Source organism: Pocillopora verrucosa, chromosome 5 (genome assembly GCF_036669915.1).
Source record: "Pocillopora verrucosa isolate sample1 chromosome 5, ASM3666991v2, whole genome shotgun sequence".
In the NCBI taxonomy this organism is placed as follows: domain Eukaryota; kingdom Metazoa; phylum Cnidaria; class Anthozoa; order Scleractinia; family Pocilloporidae; genus Pocillopora; species Pocillopora verrucosa.
Window position 1 is genome coordinate 25,802,658 of NC_089316.1, and position 18,370 is coordinate 25,821,027.

The 18,370-nt window shown below is 37.2% G+C and overlaps 2 protein-coding genes across 2 annotated transcripts; both read left to right on the forward strand.

The window, feature by feature from the left end:
- The first annotated feature begins 2,053 nt into the window (after positions 1-2,053).
- On the forward strand, positions 2,054-9,340 carry LOC131772707 (ALK tyrosine kinase receptor-like). The gene is made up of 4 exons (XM_066166571.1): positions 2,054-2,243; positions 5,845-5,949; positions 6,651-7,169; positions 7,311-9,340. Exons 1-4 carry the CDS (start codon positions 2,054-2,056, stop codon positions 7,649-7,651), a joined length of 1,155 nt encoding a protein of 384 aa, XP_066022668.1. The 3' UTR covers positions 7,652-9,340.
- A 3,787-nt stretch (positions 9,341-13,127) lies between these two features.
- On the forward strand, positions 13,128-18,131 carry LOC131772710 (uncharacterized). The gene is made up of 7 exons (XM_066166572.1): positions 13,128-13,317; positions 14,896-15,167; positions 15,265-15,379; positions 15,471-15,593; positions 15,978-16,082; positions 16,752-17,270; positions 17,412-18,131. Exons 1-7 carry the CDS (start codon positions 13,128-13,130, stop codon positions 17,753-17,755), a joined length of 1,668 nt encoding a protein of 555 aa, XP_066022669.1. The 3' UTR covers positions 17,756-18,131.
- The last annotated feature ends 239 nt before the right edge of the window (positions 18,132-18,370 follow it).

An 18,370-nucleotide genomic window follows, 5' to 3' on the forward strand; every position in this document is an offset into this window, starting at 1 on the left:
CTCAGCCAAAATTCATAAACCTTCCTTAATTCTTCAACCTCTAAGAGTGACCAGAGTAATACTACTGAATTCTATATATATCAAGATCATGAGAATATAGGAAATGATCATCAAGCCAGGAAGCTTTGTTTGTCAAACAGTCTCCTTATCAGCAGCAGTGGAAATATATACGGAAAAGTATGGAGAATATCCATTATGATGCAAGGGTGTAAAGTGTTAAGCGTTCGTTAAGCTTGTTATTCGTATTTAACATGAGAGTTCTGAAATCAGCTGAAGAATTATTTAATAGAATTCTCGATACGCGTTAGTTTCATGATATAAAAAATTCCAGATCATCGTCTTTATATTTCATCAATTTATCCTTTCATCGACATTTTTTTTTTTTTTGGTTTTTATTTCTTTACTTATTTTTATGCGACTATTTTTTTTTCTTTTTTGAGATTATCAGGAAGTTCTAGGAAGTGACATGGACATTAGGTTTCATCATGTAGCGAGGTTGCGTAGCCTGCGTGCAAATTTTCATTAAAGCCGCGATGCATGTGGAAAACACTTGGACGCTCTAGGGTAAAATTCTGAAAAGTCACTAGAAAGCAGGGAAATTGAGGGACAGGAAAAAAGTGAAAGATCAGGAAAAAAAAGGATTCTGAACGATGTAGAAAGCAGAAATATTGATGCATTTAAAGATACAAATAGCGCAACAATGGATATTTCTTTGCTTGAATAAAAGCCTATCAGCGAACATTTTGGAGCTAATAAACAACAGTAGAGCAAAGAGTAAAATCGATATTGAAGAGCTCCTAGAGAAGAAAACATAAACTTCATATTTCAATTTAAATAACGCTTTAAATAATCCTCTAGATGATTCTAAGGGTGGCTTTGCGCAGGTCATCTTCAATGCAGCTTACTCTCCTCATTTGACAATCTCCATAATAAATATCTCAAAGACACTTTTTGTGCCCCCGTAAAATCACTAAATGAAGGATAATTTCGTTTTCTTTTTCGCTTTCCCAAACACAAATCAAGTAATTTTTAGAGTACAAAATAAAAATATATATTTTTTCATCTTCTCCACTCCTCAAAACAATATTCGTAGTAAACTTGTGTCATCGACAACATTTTAATGCCTTGGATTGTATTGCTCTGGTAAGACGCTTTTATTCAGCAATGACTGATGAACGAATGTCAACGTTGCAAAAGCATCTGACTCATTGAGCCTACATTTACGAATTAACGGGGTATTTTTTTAAAGAAACTGTGGTGCTTCGTCGGCAGGGTGTATTAAAATATCGGCTTTATCAACTGAGTTGATAGTGTAAATTTAGTTTCCTACTGTAAAGAGTTTCTTTAGACAAGATCTCGAGTTACAAGAGGTGAAGCCACCGGTTGTAAACCAACAGTGCCTTGTTTACAAATTTAAATGTGGCCTGTGCGATGCACGTTATGTTGGTTTTACACGCTGCTATATGCACCAACGTATTAAAGAACGCAGAAACTCGACTTCATCGATTGGCAAGCATTTTGGCAACAAGCATTCTTTGGCCCCAAGGGATCCTACGAAGAATTTCAGTGTTTTAAAAAATTGTACGAACAAATTTGACTGCCTCTTTTATGAAATGTTTTTATACAGTAACTGAAACCTGCTCTCAATCTGCAGTCGGACTCAATTCGTGTAAAAGTTTTCAATAAGGTTTTAATTTTAATTTTTATTTTTAATCTGGTTTTAAATTAGCTTACAATTATTTACTCCCTTTGTATGTTCTTATAGCCCGTTTACACTCCCAAAATGTTTTAAACTTCTCACACGCAAATAGATTCATCGTGACACTCTTAGTATTCACTTGAAAATGACCGAAGTTTGGCTGAAACGTCGTGTCTTGCCATTCGTTTTTATCGTCAAAAATTTATGAATGGTTGAAAATGACAAGAAAACTGAAAAGTTCTAAATCTATTTTTATATTCCTGTCAAAGAAGACATGGAAGGAATATATTAAAAGGCTCTTAAAGTAACTTGAGAAACGAGACGATTGCTACGAAATTGGACAATTTTTAAACAATGACGCAACCTGCCAACTTCAAACAGCATCTAAGCTTGATGGTAGAGTGTCCCTGCTTCACTGTAAACGATACACATGTACAAGTATTTTCTTCAAGGATGAAGATTCCCACTAAACTATCTCTATCTTTGCTGTCCCTAACAGTTCTGTGGGGAGGATGGCTTTACTTCCCTGCGGATGGAAACGGTGGTAAGTCCTTGATATTTAACTGTTTTCCTATGCTCATCCCTCTTTTGTTTGGAATTCTAGTCCGTTATTTCTCCGAAATAAGGTAGAGATGTAATAATTATGAAGAGCAAATTTTTGCATCTTTTTCAAAGTAATTTCTTTTTTATTGACTTCTTACTAAACGTATCAGTAGAAGTTACCAGGTTAACCTTAATTTACGTAAAATAACTCATAAGCTCTAAATATCTTTATTTAAACAAACGTGTAAACTTCACCGTTTTCAACTTAAAATTTTCCTTTTCTTTCCTCTTTGTCATTAAGACTGACGTTTATTTTATATCCGCTTTCAAACGCTTTGCAAGCCTCAGAAAGCTACACAGTATACTCTTTGTAGGTTTAGCAGCAAAAGTTTCTTTTAGACGGAAAAATTGAAGCAGCTTCAAGTATTGACTAACGCAAATTTTAGAGCGATATTGAAATACTTTCTAAGAATTGGCTCTCTTTTTAAGAAAACCTTCATCCGTAAGCCTTCACGACTATGTTACACTAAGTTGATACACAGGATGAAGAAAGTTATGAGAGTTTTTAAACCTTTTCTCTATCTTATCGCTCGATTACACATTTTGGAGAAGTGGATAAATAGGAAGTTATGCTACAGTTTAAAGGGGCACTAACAATAAAGTCTAAGTGCAACGCGTGAAAGAAAAACTGGAAAGAAAATACTTTCTGCCTTCTCGTGTATTTACAGCCGAACCAATGTTGATTTATCGCGCGACAAGATATATATTAGGAAATTCAAAAAATATAACTTTCGCCTTGAAGGTTATGCCTAACAAGAGAATAAGGACAAACTTACTCTGTTCAGGGCTATGTATTTTGGTTGTTTGTTCAATAACGCCATAACAGGTATTTTAGAGCTTTAACTGAAAAAAAAACCCTTATGTCTTGCAGACCTTAATAAATAGTGTTTGAAAAAAAACTGATTAATAGAAGGGACTAGACCACCTTGGTTTTCTTCCAAGGTTCAAAATTGCTTAGAGAGTTGCGTTTTACAAGAAATACTATTTTGGATACAGATAAAGTGTATACGTGTTATGTAGCACTTGGTAATAATCGTCACACGTTATAATACCTGTCGGATTTTGTATTAGCTCTTGTCGCAGCCTATAATTAAATGCTGTCCCACTTTGGCACCCACTTTAGTTTTGAACATTGTCGATGTTATTTCTGTGACCAATAAGTTTTTAAGGAAAGGAATATTGTGGTCGATTTTTAAGTTGAAATAACAAGAAAAACTTGCCAATCTATTTTATTTTCCAGTAAAAATATTGAAGTTCTTTCAAGTAAACTCAAGACAGTGAAACTGATGGTTCGTTATTAAAAAGTTGTCAGTCATTTATGCAATCTGCACTAAATACACTACTTAACTGAATACACTACTTAAGTGCGGCTATCGCTAAGGGCTGTCCACTCGACTTCCCGTCGGAAAAAGTTTCCTTTTATTTTTTGCCTATGAAAAGGGTTTAGGACACATGTAAGCTATGCACTGATACGCTTTTTGAGATCCATTAACGCCTGCATTTTGAGAATCATTTCGTACAATTTGGTTAATTTTTGATATGCAAATTAAAGTCGAAGAAAGGGATCTCCTCTGATCACACTGATATGAAAAATATTTCAGTTGAAGTTACCATATTTTGTCTGTGACCTAACTGAATACACCTTGTAACTTGTAGCAAAATAGAATTCCACGAGCTATATTATTGCAGTCGCTGCGCGCTGGACAAAATCTGTGAAATCTACACTTTCGCTGTCCTCACGGACGGTCTGGCCAAAAATTATTTTTCGCTAGTGGCGACGCAAAAAAAGAGAATTGGACAACAACTAAACTATTTTTAAGCATGTGTCCTAAACCCTTTTCATAGGCAAAAATAAAATAATGTTTTTTTTCCAACGAAAGTCGAGTGCACCGCTCTTCGCGAGAGCGGCATTTAACACATGGTTAAGAACACGTTAGCTTGACGATAGAGTTTTCCTGCTTGAGCTGCTTGACAGCTAACGATACGCATGAAACCGTCTTTTCCGCTGCGTTTTTAAGAATGAAGATTCCTACTTAACAAGTTCTATCTTTATCGACTAAAATATTGAGCTGTGTCAACTGAATTGGTCAGCGCAAATTTGGGGGCGATTCTGGTTTTCTTCCTAAGAATTACCAATTAGTTGTTTACGTAGATACCAAGGCGCCTAAGAGATTGTAATTTGAATAGAAAAAAGGAAAAATGAGAAAAGAAAAGAAAATGTTGAGTTTCCAAAATGTTACGGCCCAAATGTCATTTCTTTGTAAAATTGTGTAAGCTTTTGAAACTTGTCGAGCATTGCGGTCGCTCTTCAGCTGCCGGCTTGTGTAGCGCACTGGCTGAGTTCCCGAACTTAAGAAAACCTTCATGATGGCATGCCCTACATATCACCACTCTTTCCCAAACTGCATTTCGTTCCGTTAAATATCAGCTTTTCAGCACAATAGGTCTTGAGACTAAAAGAAGATGTATGTAAACGAAATTTGAGAGGAAGAACGATTTGCAACGAGGCAGAGTTTTTAGTCGCTCATTAGCATTTACAAAGACAAACATCAGATATTCTGTTTGCTCATCAACACCAAAACAGGTGGTTTCTTCCCTTAACTAAAATAACATAGAGTTTTATAATTCAGGCCGAACATATTTTCACACATTTTATGTATAAGGCGACATAAGCCAACCAGAGTTTTCAAATAGGTTTAAAGCTGTTAAGATTGCAGGGCAAGTAAAAAAATCCGATATTCTCTACCGATGGAAAAAACAGTAGTAATGTGAAAATTACCTCGTAATAAGAAAAACCACTTTATTTTTAAGAAACTGAAAATTCATATTAAAGTCTAAAAATTTCTTTTTAAAGCAATTTTATGATAAAATAATCTGTTGCATCAGATTGTACGTGGAGGGATAAGTCTGAAAGCTAACTGATTTATCTTTTAGCTATCTTTTACGAACTACCTTAACACCAAAAGCCCTTTTAATGCAAAAGGCTGCCATGAAGATCTAACTGTAACATTTTTTCCGTTATTTATTATGCTATCAGTGGAGTGTTTCATTAATTAACGGACTGAAAATGGTAGGGTTGTTGATTTGTTGTTTTTTTGTTTTTTGTTTTTTTTTTTGTGCTGACCCGAAGTGTTTTAAGTTGCAATAATAAATTCTGTAATATCTGATAGTAGTATTCCCGTTTTTAATCAGAGTGTAAGTATTTCTTTCGCTCAAATTCTGATCACATTTTTCCTTATGAATCCATTGCCTCCAGATTTTGGCTTGCAAAGTCTTAGGTTTAAGAGATCAGAAGGAGAACGTGCTCCTCAACGTTACGTATTTAGAGAATTTTACTTGCCAATGGGGAAGGAGCTCATGACTCATGACTGTAGATATGAGTGCCTCATAGAGAGCAATTGTTTGTCTGTGAACATCGGCCCACCAAACGAGACAGGCTTCAGGCTCTGCCAACTGAGTAGTTTTGACCACACCCAACATCGTGAAGATATCTCTTTTTTTGATGTTCCCAACCTTTTCTTGTTTATTTTCAAACTTTTTAGATGTGGACGAGTGTACCAGCCGCATCCATGGCTGTCACTATAATGCAAGTTGCAATAACACAGACGGCTCTTACACATGCAAATGCAAAACGGGATTCAATTGCGGTAAGTATAAGAAATGTTGTGTAATTTTTTTTTTTAATAGTTTTTTCAGAATTTTAACTGATAACGATTTGCGTGATCCCCTTGAAACGGCGCCAGAGATAAACTCTAATAACATTTGCGTTTAAAATGAACACTTACGTCGAGCATTACAGTTCAGACAGGTACTTTATCATTCAATGTAAATTATGACAACGGGAAATACTTATCCTAAGTACTATGCAAGCACACCTTCTCTCTACCAAATGAACACTGAAACAACCTGAAATCTTCGAAATCGAGGTCGTACGGATTTACATTTAATAAGCTTAGGATTGAATAGTGGTAATGACCAGGAACTAAATAAGAAGAGTTCTTCATAAATTGCGCTGAAGTGGTTCACACAGGAAATTCACGCAAAAAACCCAATAACGATCAGTGCTCAGAAATTATATACTTATATAAATTATAAGACTCCTCCTCTGATAAATAACGCGTATCCCATATTTTCCTCCAAATTGTAAAACTACTTTCAAATTTCTTTACCAGAGTAGGAAAACTTAAGATCTGAACTGCCCTTAACAAGCTTAATGATACGTATTTGTTCTCTCAGCTGTTTAAGCTGATCATCATACCAGCTGCCAGACTAAACATAAACATTCGAGATAAAGATGACATTACAACTTAATAAAAAGATGGATGTCAATTTTACGTTTTCCTCTCAGTATTCAAAGCCGTGTTCTCAAATCTCAATGCCACTGGAAGATACGGTCCAACATCGCTCAGAAGTTACTACGCAGGTCAGGATCATGACGGACAAGTTGATCTGTCCAGCGGTATTCAACAGTGGACTGTGCCGTACACTGGTGATTACAGAATAGAAGTAATAGGGGCAGCTGGAGGGTACGATCTGCAGATTAACAGCTCTCAGTATCGCGGAAGAGGAGCAAGAATGATTGGAACATTCCGCTTAAACAAGAGTGAAGTCATCCGGGTACTTGTTGGTCAAGAAGGAGGAATAAACAAGAGGCTTTATTCTTCTGGAGGTGGTGGAGGTACATTTGTTGTGAGAGGAGCCAACACACCTTTGATAATAGCTGGAGGCGGAGGAGGGGTACTATATGTATATTCAAGACATACAGAATGTGACGCCAGCTTAAACACGACAGGAAATCCTGGGTTCAGATCATGGCCAGGGGGGAGCAATGGACATGGTGCACAGACTGCTGATTATGGATTATCAGGTAAGAATATTTTTCAATAATCTTTAGCATTTCAGCATTTTGGTAGTAATTTTAAAATTTCGTGCAAATGTTTATTCTGCCATAATCTCACGATATCCCCATCAAAAGTTTTCTAATTTAATTAATATCATGATATTTCAGGTGGTGGCGGTGGCGGGTTTTACTCCAGTGGAAGAAGTGGAAAGAATTTCAATGGAAACAAGGGATATGGTGGAGAGGGTGGTAAGGGATTTCTGCAGGGAGGGGTGGGTGGGAGATCAGAGTATCCCTACATCTATGGTGGGTTTGGCGGAGGAGGTGGAGCTGAGGGACGGCGGAGAGGAGGGGGAGGAGGAGGAGGATACTCTGGGGGAGGCAGTGGAATTGATTATTCAAATACCTGTGGGGGTGGTGGTGGATCCTACAATGTTGGAAACAATCAGCAGAATGAATGTTGTTACAACAAGGCTGGCCATGGTCAGGTGACCATCACACTACTGTAGAAAAAACAACCGAAACGCTTGCCATCCAATGCATAGGTGATTTTAATCCTTTAAATCTCAAGATCTCGTTAGTAATTCTCCTTACTGTCTGCCAAATGATTCTCATTATGTTAGCTTAGAGAATTTGATATCAGATCAATTAGTAATCCCACAGTTTATATTTGTCTTTATTCTCATCACTTGTCTGCATGATATTGTATGATATAGTAAGGAGAAATTCTGTCTTGGTCACTCATGTGAGTTAAAGGGTTAATAGAGATTAGATATGACAACAAGTTAGATAATGTTATGGAGCTTGAATATTCATAATAATTAGACTAAGAATCTTGAGGGGAAAAACAGCTCATGTTATTCTACATTACAATTAGCGACAAAGTTGTTGACACATCACGGTTGAAGATCAATTCTGGAATAGTAGACCAGATTTATTCCTCATAGCATTACACCCACTCGTCCACAGCACAACATTGCATTTTTTTTCTTCTGTCTATGATGGAAAAACGGAATTTCATTGACTTTATTGCTGCAAGATTTTGCAATTTTTTTTATATAAAATTGAGTGGGTGACGGGGTGTTGTAGGAAACCCTGGACATTAAAAAAATATATAATAAAACATTCTTAAAGGCGATTGTGCGAATGTTATGTGTCAACTAACTTTATCGCCGAATGTAGATCCACTCAGGAGTCAGTCTCGTAGTTCTTGATCCATTGTAAAATACTATGTTTTCATCGAAATGCCATTGATCATGTATTCCGTTTGATTATTTACAATCAGAATTCGGAATTTAAAAGCTTTTTTAGAGGTGCGGCCCAGCATTTTAAAATGTATGCAAATACATGTGTTATTTAAGGAGATAGGCTTTACCATCTGAAAAGAGGTCTCTTTTTATTAAGTTAACTGTATTTAACCCTAGATTTCGAAAAATAATTGAACAGAAAAGTCAATTAAAATCACGTGTCGCCCTATACATGTGTTTAAATGTTATAGTTAGAACCTAAATGGTACGATCTCCCTGCCATTGACCAGGAAAGCATTAGATTGACTTTTCATAGCTCTTGACCATCGTTATGACGTTTATTTGTTAAATCATTTTTTTTGTTATTTTCGTTCGATCCAGTTTGTTGTTTCCTTCTTGGTTTTGTTCTTGTTTCTTATATCAGAAATACCGAAGGCTTACACAGTCAACAGACATATGGAATAGAGAGCTAAGGAGTAAGCGGTAGGCCGTTGAAATGGAAGATTCATTCTTTGAGTTAGAGAGTTGAAAACATTTTGATTAGAAGTTTGACAATATTTACTTTAATTTCTTGTATTTACAACTCAAATAAGGTTTGTGTATAAAGGTTACTGATTCCATTTAAGTGCGATTATTTCGATCCAAGCTTCAGTCGAGCTTTGTTCTCATAAAGGAGAACACATAGGAATAGAAAGCATCTCGTAAAAGCAAAAACTCCGCAAACAAAGTGATATCCGGCCTGGACCCATATGAGAGAGAGAGGAGGGCTTGCAAATTCTTTTCACGTGACCTCAAATGGCTCAATCTGTGTAAGAGGCTCTTCTTACAAAAAAAAAACCTAGGTCCTCCCCTCCCCCCCTCCCTCCCCTTCTCTACCCCGCCTAATGCAAATACCTGGGAAGCTGATCGCTCTTGGATCCATTTAACGCATATGACGTAATTCACATTATATTAGTGGAAATGTTGCACTTTGATTGTTTTAAAAGCTTTTCAGGTGAATACACTTCAGTTAGTTTAGGTGGTAAATCAAAGCTGTTGCTGCATTTTAAGTGGTTCTAGAAATTTAGTGTCAAGCTACCAATAAAAAAAGTTCTCCAATATATTGTTTAATTGCGTGTCCGTTCCAACATATTCATTCCTTTAAAGACAATGAAAGATTGAGAAACTGTACAAAGTTACCCTAGCTTCGTCCTGTGCGAAAGAGAAAGAAATTTAGCCAAAATAGCTGATTAAAAAGAAGTGACAGATGAAAATTCATCATAGGGGCAACGTCAACGACTTCTTCTCCCCCCTTGTCTCTAGGTGTGGTATGCCACCACTAAAACATCTTTTGTTTCAACTAACTTATCGCCGATTACCATTTTTTCGGTTTTCTATCCATTGTGAGATACTTGTGCCATTTCATCTAATTGTTCCCGAACTGGGTACTACGTCATCCGCCGCAACGATTATGGCTTTCATGAAAAATATTTTGAGTTTCAATTTAAATTGTACCACTCTGTCTAACCACTACAGCAAGTTTTTTCGGAAGTGCCTTCGACAAGGTTTTCTTTCGGCAGATGTTTACAGCGAGAAATTCCCGGATTCCAGATGTTAAGGAAAACTTGCTTATTTAAAGAGTTTCAGTTGTTTACTTTTACGCAAGATACATTTGCGTACTTGCTTCACGATATTCAATGAATTCGCGTAGCATACAAGCTAGACATTCTGTTATATTATATTTATTGATAAGAACGATATCCCAGTCTGATAACTGATCACATAAAAGAAAAAAGAAAAATGCTGAAAACAAAATCCCAAACAGGTCATTCAAAGCATCAAAATGAATAAATTTCGTACTTAGCAATGAGATCAGCCTAAGTGACTAGCATCCAATTACAGTATCACTGTTGAATGAAGCAAAAACGTCATGAGAATCAAAGAATTGTTCACAAACTAGTAAAGCTCGTGATTTTAAACAAATTCCCCTAATTAATACCACAGGTTATGTACAAAGAACGGTATGGAGAATGTAAATATTGATGTTGGGGTTTAAAGGTACATTTTACCAACTGGTTGTTGTGTTTACTTTGGTTTTGGTTTTGGTTTTACACGCTCTTGCGAAAAGACCTTTAACTCTTTAGTTCCCACGAGAGACCAAGACAGAATTTCTCTTTACAATAAAATAAAAGCGGAGCTCGCATTTTTTTTTTTTCCGCACGTCTCGAGGGTACAATGCCTTGCCACGGCCGGGACTAGAACCTGGGTCGCCCGACTCGAAGCCCAGCGCACTGACCACTGGACTACCGAACAAAGCCATGGCGCCCGCGGTACAGTTGACCACGCGTTTTAAAAGTAGCACCTTGTACGGTCGAACGGTCGTACGGTCGTACGGTCGTACATCCAAATCTTTTCGGCGTGATGGGTTACAACTATATTGTAAAATTATGGGGCTACTATCTGCGAGCGCCGCTATTAATACAATATCAACCAGATAAGTGATGAGAATAAAGGAAAATATCAATTTTGGGATAATTAGTTGATCCAATACTAAATTCTGTGAACTAACATTATAAGAATTGTATGGTTGACAATAAGGAGAATTACAAATTTGATCCGGCAGTTAAACGGTTGAACTCTCTAAAATTAAAGGCGGAGAGTGTGTCATGTTGTTGACGAAGGACGGTCTTTAATGGGGTGATGGCTTTTATGGCTCACGGCTAAATTTTTTTTTCCAATTTACGGCTATCGGTTAAAATATTTCATTGTGTTTACCACGAATTTTTTTCACGTTTAACTTTTCTTTTCCAGCTTACGGCTTAATTTTTGGCCATTTTAAAGCCAACAGTTAACCCATTAAAACCGTCAAGGAACACTTCTCCCTTTTTTGTCCCTGTGCTGCATTACGTTAACAGACGGGCCTCAAAATACCACCGTGTTCAGGAGGAGGATCCGGTGGCGCGGCTCTCAGCCCACCTCTTCCTTCAACTTCATGTCTTGTCTTAAATTCTTCCAAAAACAGAGGTCAAGTTACTACTCAAATGGAAATATCAAAGATTCATATATATTGAAATGGTTCTTAACTGATTTAAGCTCTAGTGTAACAAACGAAAACCGTGTTTGAGAACCCCTAATCTCTTACCCAGATCCTACCATATAACTGACGGTGAAAACCGATTGGCCATTGAAGGTCTGGGTACGAGACTTGAAAACTTCCTCAGCCAAAATTCATAGACTCTCCTTAATCCTTTAACCTCCAAGAGTGACCACAATCTAATTTCTCCCTGCAATAATAAAATGGAATTCTTCACTAAGATCATGAGAATAAAGGAAATAATCAGCAAGCCAGGAAACTTTGTTTGTTAAACAGTCTTATCAGCAGCAGTGGAAATATAAAGGAAAAGTATGGAGATTATTCATTCTGATCTTAGGATGTAAAGTGTTCAGCGTTCGTTAAGCTTCTTATTCGTATTTAACATGAGAGTTCCGAAATCAGCTGAAGAATTAGTTAATAGAATTCTCGATACGCGTTAGTTTCATGATATAAAAATTCCCGATCATCGTCTTTATATTTCATCAATTTATCGCTTCATCAACATTTTTTTTCCGATTTTTATCTCTTTACTTATTTTTTATGTGGTTATTATCATTTTTCTTTCTGAGATTGTCAGGAAGTTCTAGGAGATGACATGGACACTACGTTTCACCGTGTTGTGAGGTTGCGTAGCCTGCGCGCAAATTTTCATTAAAGCTGCGATGCATGCGGCAAACATTTGGACGCTCTTGGGAAAAATTCTGAAAATTCAATAGAAAGCGGGGAGATTGAGGGAAAGGATAAATTGAAAGATCAGGAAGAAAAAAAGGATTATGAAAGATGTCGAAAGCATAAATATTGATGCAGTAAAAAGAAAGAGTAAAATCAATATTAAAAGGGTTCTAGAGAAGACAACAAAAACTTGATATTTCAATTCAAATGATGCTTTAAATAATCTTCTAGATGATTCTAAGGGTGGCTTTGCGCAGGTCATCTTCACTACAGCCTGCTGTACTCATATTTGACGATTTCCAGCTGCCAATTAATGTCTCAAAGATATATTTTTGAACCCTCGTAAAGTCACTAACAGAAGGAGAATTTAGTTTTCTTTTTTTGCTTGCCCAAACACAAATCAAGTCATTTTTAGGTTACAAAAATAAATGAATTTTTAATTTTAGCCACTCCTCAGGACGATATTCGTAATAAACTTGTGTCATAGACAATATTTTAATGCACTGGATTGGATTGACGCTTTTATTCAGCAATGACAGATGAACGAATGTCAACGTTGCATAATGATTTGACTCATGGAGCCTACATTTACAAATAAACGGGGTATTTTTTCAAAGAGGCTGTGATGCTTCGTCGGTAAGGGTATTAAAAGATCGGTTTTAGCAGCTGAGTTGATAGTGTAAATTTGCTGCTGTGAAGAGTTTCTAAGCCGACGTCTCGAGCGTCAGCACTTCGTCAGAAGGAAGAAGAATTGGGGCCAACGCTCGAAAAGTCAACTTTAGGAAATGTTTACGGAGGCCAATTTACATTTTGAAGAGATCTTATTATCTTGTAAATCTATGAATGGTTGAAAATGATAAAAAAAAAAAAACTGAAGTTCTAAATCTATTTTTATATTCCTGTCAAAGAAGAAATGGAAGGAATATATTAAAAGGCTTTTAAAGTAACTTGAGAAAAGAGACGATTGCTACGAGATTGGACAATTTTTATACAATGACGCAACTTCGCCAACTTAGAATAGCATTTAAGCTTGACGGTAAAGTGTCCTGCTTCACTGTAAACGATAAACATGTACAAGCATTTTTTTCAAGGATGAAGATTCCCTCTAAACTATCTCTACCTTTGCTGTCCATAACAGTTCTGTGGGGAGGATGGCTTCACTGCCCTGCGGATGGAAACGGTGGTAAGTCTTTGATATTTAACTGTTTTCCTGTGCTCATCCGTCTTTTGTTTAGAATTCCAGTCCGTTATTTCTTCGAAATAGCTAGAAATGTAAGACTTGTGAAAAGCAAATTTCTGCATCGTTTTCAAATTTATTTGTTTCAGCGACTTCTAATTAATTATATCAGTAAAAAATACCAAGTTGAACTTTAATTTACGTTAAAATACCTGATAAGCTCCATGTATCTTTCGCCAAACAAACTTGTACACTTCACCGTTTTCAGTGTAAAATTTTTCTTTTACCCCTTTTTGTCATTAAACATTGTTGACGTTATTTCTATGATCAATACGTTTTTAAGTAATGGCAAATTGTGGTCGATTTTTTAGTTGAAATGACAAGAAAAACTTGCCAATCTATGTTATTTTCCGGTTAAAAAAAATGAACCAAAATTTTCGATGATAAACTTTCGGCTAAAAATCGACGGGAAAGCAGAAATTATTTTTTAATCAGTTTTTTGTTTCACGCGTAGCACATAGATTTTATTTTTAGTCGCCCTTCAGCTGCAGCGTGCGAAGCGCACTTGCTGCGTCCCCGTACTTAAGAAAACCTTCATGATGGCATGCTCTACATATCATGATGCTTTCCCAAACTGCATTTCGTTCTTTAATATCAGTTTTTCTGCACGATAGGTCTTGAGACTAAAAGATGATGTATGTAAACGAAATTTAAGAGGAACAACGATTTGCAACGAGGAGGAGGGAAGAGTTTTTAGCCGCCCATTTAAGTAGCAGCTAGGCATTAGCATTAACAAAGACAAACATCAGATATTCTGCTTGCTCAACAACACCAAAACAGGTGGTTTCTTCCCTTAACTAAAATAACATAGAGTTTTATAATTCAGGCTGAACATATTTTTATACATTTTATGTATAAGGCGACATAAGCCAACCAGAGTTTTCAAATAAGTTTAAAGCTAAGATTGCAAGTAAAAAATCTGATATTGTCTACCGATGGAACACACAGTTGAAGTGTGAAAACTACCTCGTAATAAAAAACACTTTATTTTTAAGAAACTGAAGATTCATATTAAAACCTGAAAATTTTCCTTTTAAAGCAATTTTACGGTAAAATGATCTCTTGCATCAGATATTACGCGGAGCGATAAGTTTGAAACCTTATTGATTTATCTTTTAGCTATCTTTTACGAACTACCTTAATACCAAAAACCCTTTTAATGCAAAAGGCTACCATGAAAATCTAACGGCAAGATATTTCTGCCCGTTATTTATTCTGTTATCGGTGGAGTCACTTTAAAGCGTTTTTGTGTGTGTGTGTGTGTGTGTGTGTGTGTGTTTCGTTAACTAACGGACTGAAAATAGTAGCGTTGTTGATTTTCTTTTTTTATTATTTTCATTTTATTTTTATTTTTTATTTATCTTTTTTTTGTGCTGACCCAAAGTTTTTAAGGTAAAATAATAAATTCTGTAATATCTGTTGTGTATCTCCCAAGCAGTGGTATTCACGTTTCTGATCAGAGTGTAACTATTTCTCGAGCTGTAATTCTGATGACATTTTTTCTTATGAATCTAATGCCTCCAGATTTTGGCTGCCGAAGTCTTAGGTTTAAGAGATCAGAAGGAGAATGTGCTCCTCAACGTTATGTATTTAAAGAAACTTACTTGCCAATGGGGGAGGAGCTCATGACTCATGACTGCAGATATGAGTGCCTCATGGAGAGCAACTGTCTGTCTGTGAACATTGGCCCACCAAACGAGACAGGCTTCAGGCTCTGCCAACTGAGTACTTTTGACCACACCCAACATCGTGAAGATAAAGAAATACGAAAAGGTTTTATTCTCTGGGCCTCTGAGGTAGGATTTTACTTTACATTACAATACAATCGTCTGAAATCAGCTTGGATGTTTTCGGTCAAGTATAACTGCTAACAGGCGTTTTCTATCCTATCAGAATTCGTGCACCAGTACTCCCTGTCTCCATGATTCCACCTGTCTCAATGGATATACCGACAAGAGATACATTTGCCTGTGTCCAGATAATTACACGGGAGAAAACTGTGAAAAAGGTCTCACTAATATTCTTTTTCAATGTTCTGAAGGTTCTTCATCCAGCTTGTGGATAAGCTCATATCAGTCCTCATTGTTTTCTTTGTTTAGATAGAAACGAGTGTATTGACAACTCTCATGACTGTCATGCCAAAGCTGTTTGTAATAATACCGAGGGATCATTTACGTGTAGCTGTACAGAAGGTTATCAGGGGAACGGTCGGAATTGCACAGGTGAGATTCATAGATATTCATAGAGACATATTAATAATAATGAAATATTTTCATAGCATCATATCCAATGGCTTATGGCTTATAATAGTACACTTGGAAAGTTGGGGTGTAAACTCGACAAATTTTTGCAGGTACCCTCATTTTAAGAATTAGGGCCATACCACAACACTAGCAGCTATGTTCCCTAATCTCTGCAATAAGTGTATGAATTATTTAACGATGCAGTAGAAGGGGCGGACGGTTTTTTCTTCCTCATCCGAGAAGACTAAAATGTCTAGCCATTTGCGCTGAGAGTGATTTATCTGAAGACGAAAACAAATTACGACTAATATCTATCACAGTCAAGTTTTCTTAAAAAAATTGATGGATTTTCAAACTTTTTAGATGTGGACGAGTGTACCAGCCACATCCATGGCTGTCACTATAATGCAAGTTGCAATAACACAGACGGCTCTTACACATGCAAATGCAAAACGGGACTCAATTGCAGTAAGTATAAGAAATGTTGTTTGATTTTTTTTAATAGTTTTTTTCAGAAGTTTTACTGATAACGATTTGCGTGATCCACTTGAAACGGCGCCGGACATAAACTCTGATAAAATGTGCGTTTAAAACGAATACTTACCTCAATCATTGCAGCTCAGACAGATACTTTATCATTCGATGTAAATCGTGACAACGGGAAATACTAATCCTATGCAAGCACACCTTCCCTCTACCAAATGAACACTGAAACAACCTGAAATCTACGAAATCGAGGTCGTACGAATTACATTTAATGGGCTTAGGATTCTATCAGGGCAATGACCAGGAACTAAATAAGACGAGTTTTCCATAGATTTCGCTGAAGTGGTTCATTTCTTGATATGTTTATACAGGAATCTGCCCGAAAACCCCTTAAAGGGGAAGACTCCTCCTGTGATAAGTAACCCGTACCCTAAATTTTCCTCCAAACAGTCAAAATAATTTCAAATTTCTCAGAGTAGGAAAATTTAAGATCTGAACTGCCCTTAACGAGCTTAATGTAACGTATTTGTTCTCTTAGCTGTTTGAAGTGATCATACAACCAGCTGCCAGACTAAACATAAACATTCGTGATAAAGATGAAATTACAACTTAATTAAAAAAATGGATGCCAATTTTACATTTTCCTCTCAGCATTCAAAGCCGTGTTCTCACATCTCAATGCCACTGGAAGATATGGTCCAACATCGCTCGGAAGTTACTTCGCAGGTCAGGATCATGACGGACAAGTTGCTCTGTCCAGCGGTATTCAACAGTGGACTGTGCCGTACACTGGTGATTACAGAATAGAAGTAATAGGGGCAGCTGGAGGGTACGATCGACTGATTAACAGCTCTCAGTACCGCGGAAGAGGAGCAAGAATGATTGGAACATTCCGCTTAAACAAGGGTGAAGTCATCCAGGTACTTGTAGGTCAAGAAGGAGGAATAAGCAAGGAGAGTTATTCTTCTGGAGGTGGTGGAGGTACATTTGCAGTGAGAGGAGCCAACACACCTTTGATAATAGCTGGAGGCGGAGGAGGGGTAGTATGTGTATTTTCAAGACATACAGAATGTGACGCCAGCTCAAACACGACAGGGAATCCTGGGTACGGATCATGGTCAGGGGGGAGCAATGGACATGGTGCTCAGACTGCTGATTATGGAGCATCAGGTAAGAATATTTTTCGATGATCTTTAGCATTTCAGCATTTTGGTAGTACTTTAAAAATTTCGTATGAAATGTTCATTCTGCCATAACCTTACGATATCTCCATCAAAAATTTCTAATTTAATTAATATCATGATATTTCAGGTGGTGGTGGTGGGGGGTTTTACTCCAGTGGAAGAAGTGGAAAGAATTTCAATGGGACCAAGGGATATGGAGGAGAGGGTGGTAAGGGATTTCTGCAGGGAGGAGTGGGTGGGAGATCAAAGGATCTCGACGTCTATGGTGGGTTTGGCGGAGGAGGTGGAGCTAGGGGATGGTGGAGAGGAGGAGGAGGAGGAGGAGGAGGATACTCTGGGGGAGGCAGTGGAGATAATGCTCCGGATACCTGTGGGGGTGGTGGTGGATCCTTCAATGTTGGAAACAATCAGCAGAATGAATGTTGTTACAAGAAGGCTGGCCATGGTCAGGTGACCATCACACTACTGTAGAGAAAACAACCTAACCACTTGCCATCCAATACATAGGTGATTTTAACCCTTTAACTCCTAAGATCTCGTTAGCAATTCTCTTTACTGTCTGCGAAATGATTCTCATTATGTTAGCTTGGAGAATCTGATATCATTGTGTATATAAGTTACTGATTCCATGCAAGTGCGATTATCTCGATCCAAGCTTCAATCGAGCTTTGTTCTCATAAAGGAGAACACATAGGAATAGAAAACCTCTCGTACAAGCAAAAACTCCGCGAACAAAGTGATATCCGGCCTGGACCCATACGAGAGAGAGAGAGGAGGGCTTCCAATACCTTTTCACGTGACCTCAAATAGCTCAATCTGCGTAAGAGGCTCTTCTTACAAAAAGAGGAAAAACTTCGGTCCTCCCCTCCCCCCCTCCCTCCCCTTCTCTACCCCGCCTAGTGCAAATACCTGGGAAGATGATCGCTCTTGTATCCACTTAACGCATTTGACGTAATTCACATTATATTAGAGGAAATATTGCACTTTGATTGTTTTAAAAGCCTTTAAGGTGAATACACTTCAGTTAGTTTAGGTGGTAAATTAAAGCTGTTGCTGCATTTTAAGTGGTTCTAGAAATTTAGTGTC

What these genes read in the sequence shown, in the direction of transcription:
- LOC131772707 (XM_066166571.1), top strand. Translation starts at nt 2,054, where the DNA reads ATGACGCAACCTGCCAACTTCAAACAGCATCTAAGCTTGATGGTAGAG. An exon ending in CAAAACGGGATTCAATTGCG is followed by an intron (nt 5,950 to 6,650) that starts GTAAGTATAAGA and finishes TTTTCCTCTCAG; the next exon opens with TATTCAAAGCCGTGTTCTCA. An exon ending in TGCTGATTATGGATTATCAG is followed by an intron (nt 7,170 to 7,310) that starts GTAAGAATATTT and finishes ATGATATTTCAG; the next exon opens with GTGGTGGCGGTGGCGGGTTT.
- LOC131772710 (XM_066166572.1), top strand. Translation starts at nt 13,128, where the DNA reads ATGACGCAACTTCGCCAACTTAGAATAGCATTTAAGCTTGACGGTAAA. An exon ending in CCCTGCGGATGGAAACGGTG is followed by an intron (nt 13,318 to 14,895) that starts GTAAGTCTTTGA and finishes TAATGCCTCCAG; the next exon opens with ATTTTGGCTGCCGAAGTCTT. An exon ending in TTATTCTCTGGGCCTCTGAG is followed by an intron (nt 15,168 to 15,264) that starts GTAGGATTTTAC and finishes CTATCCTATCAG; the next exon opens with AATTCGTGCACCAGTACTCC.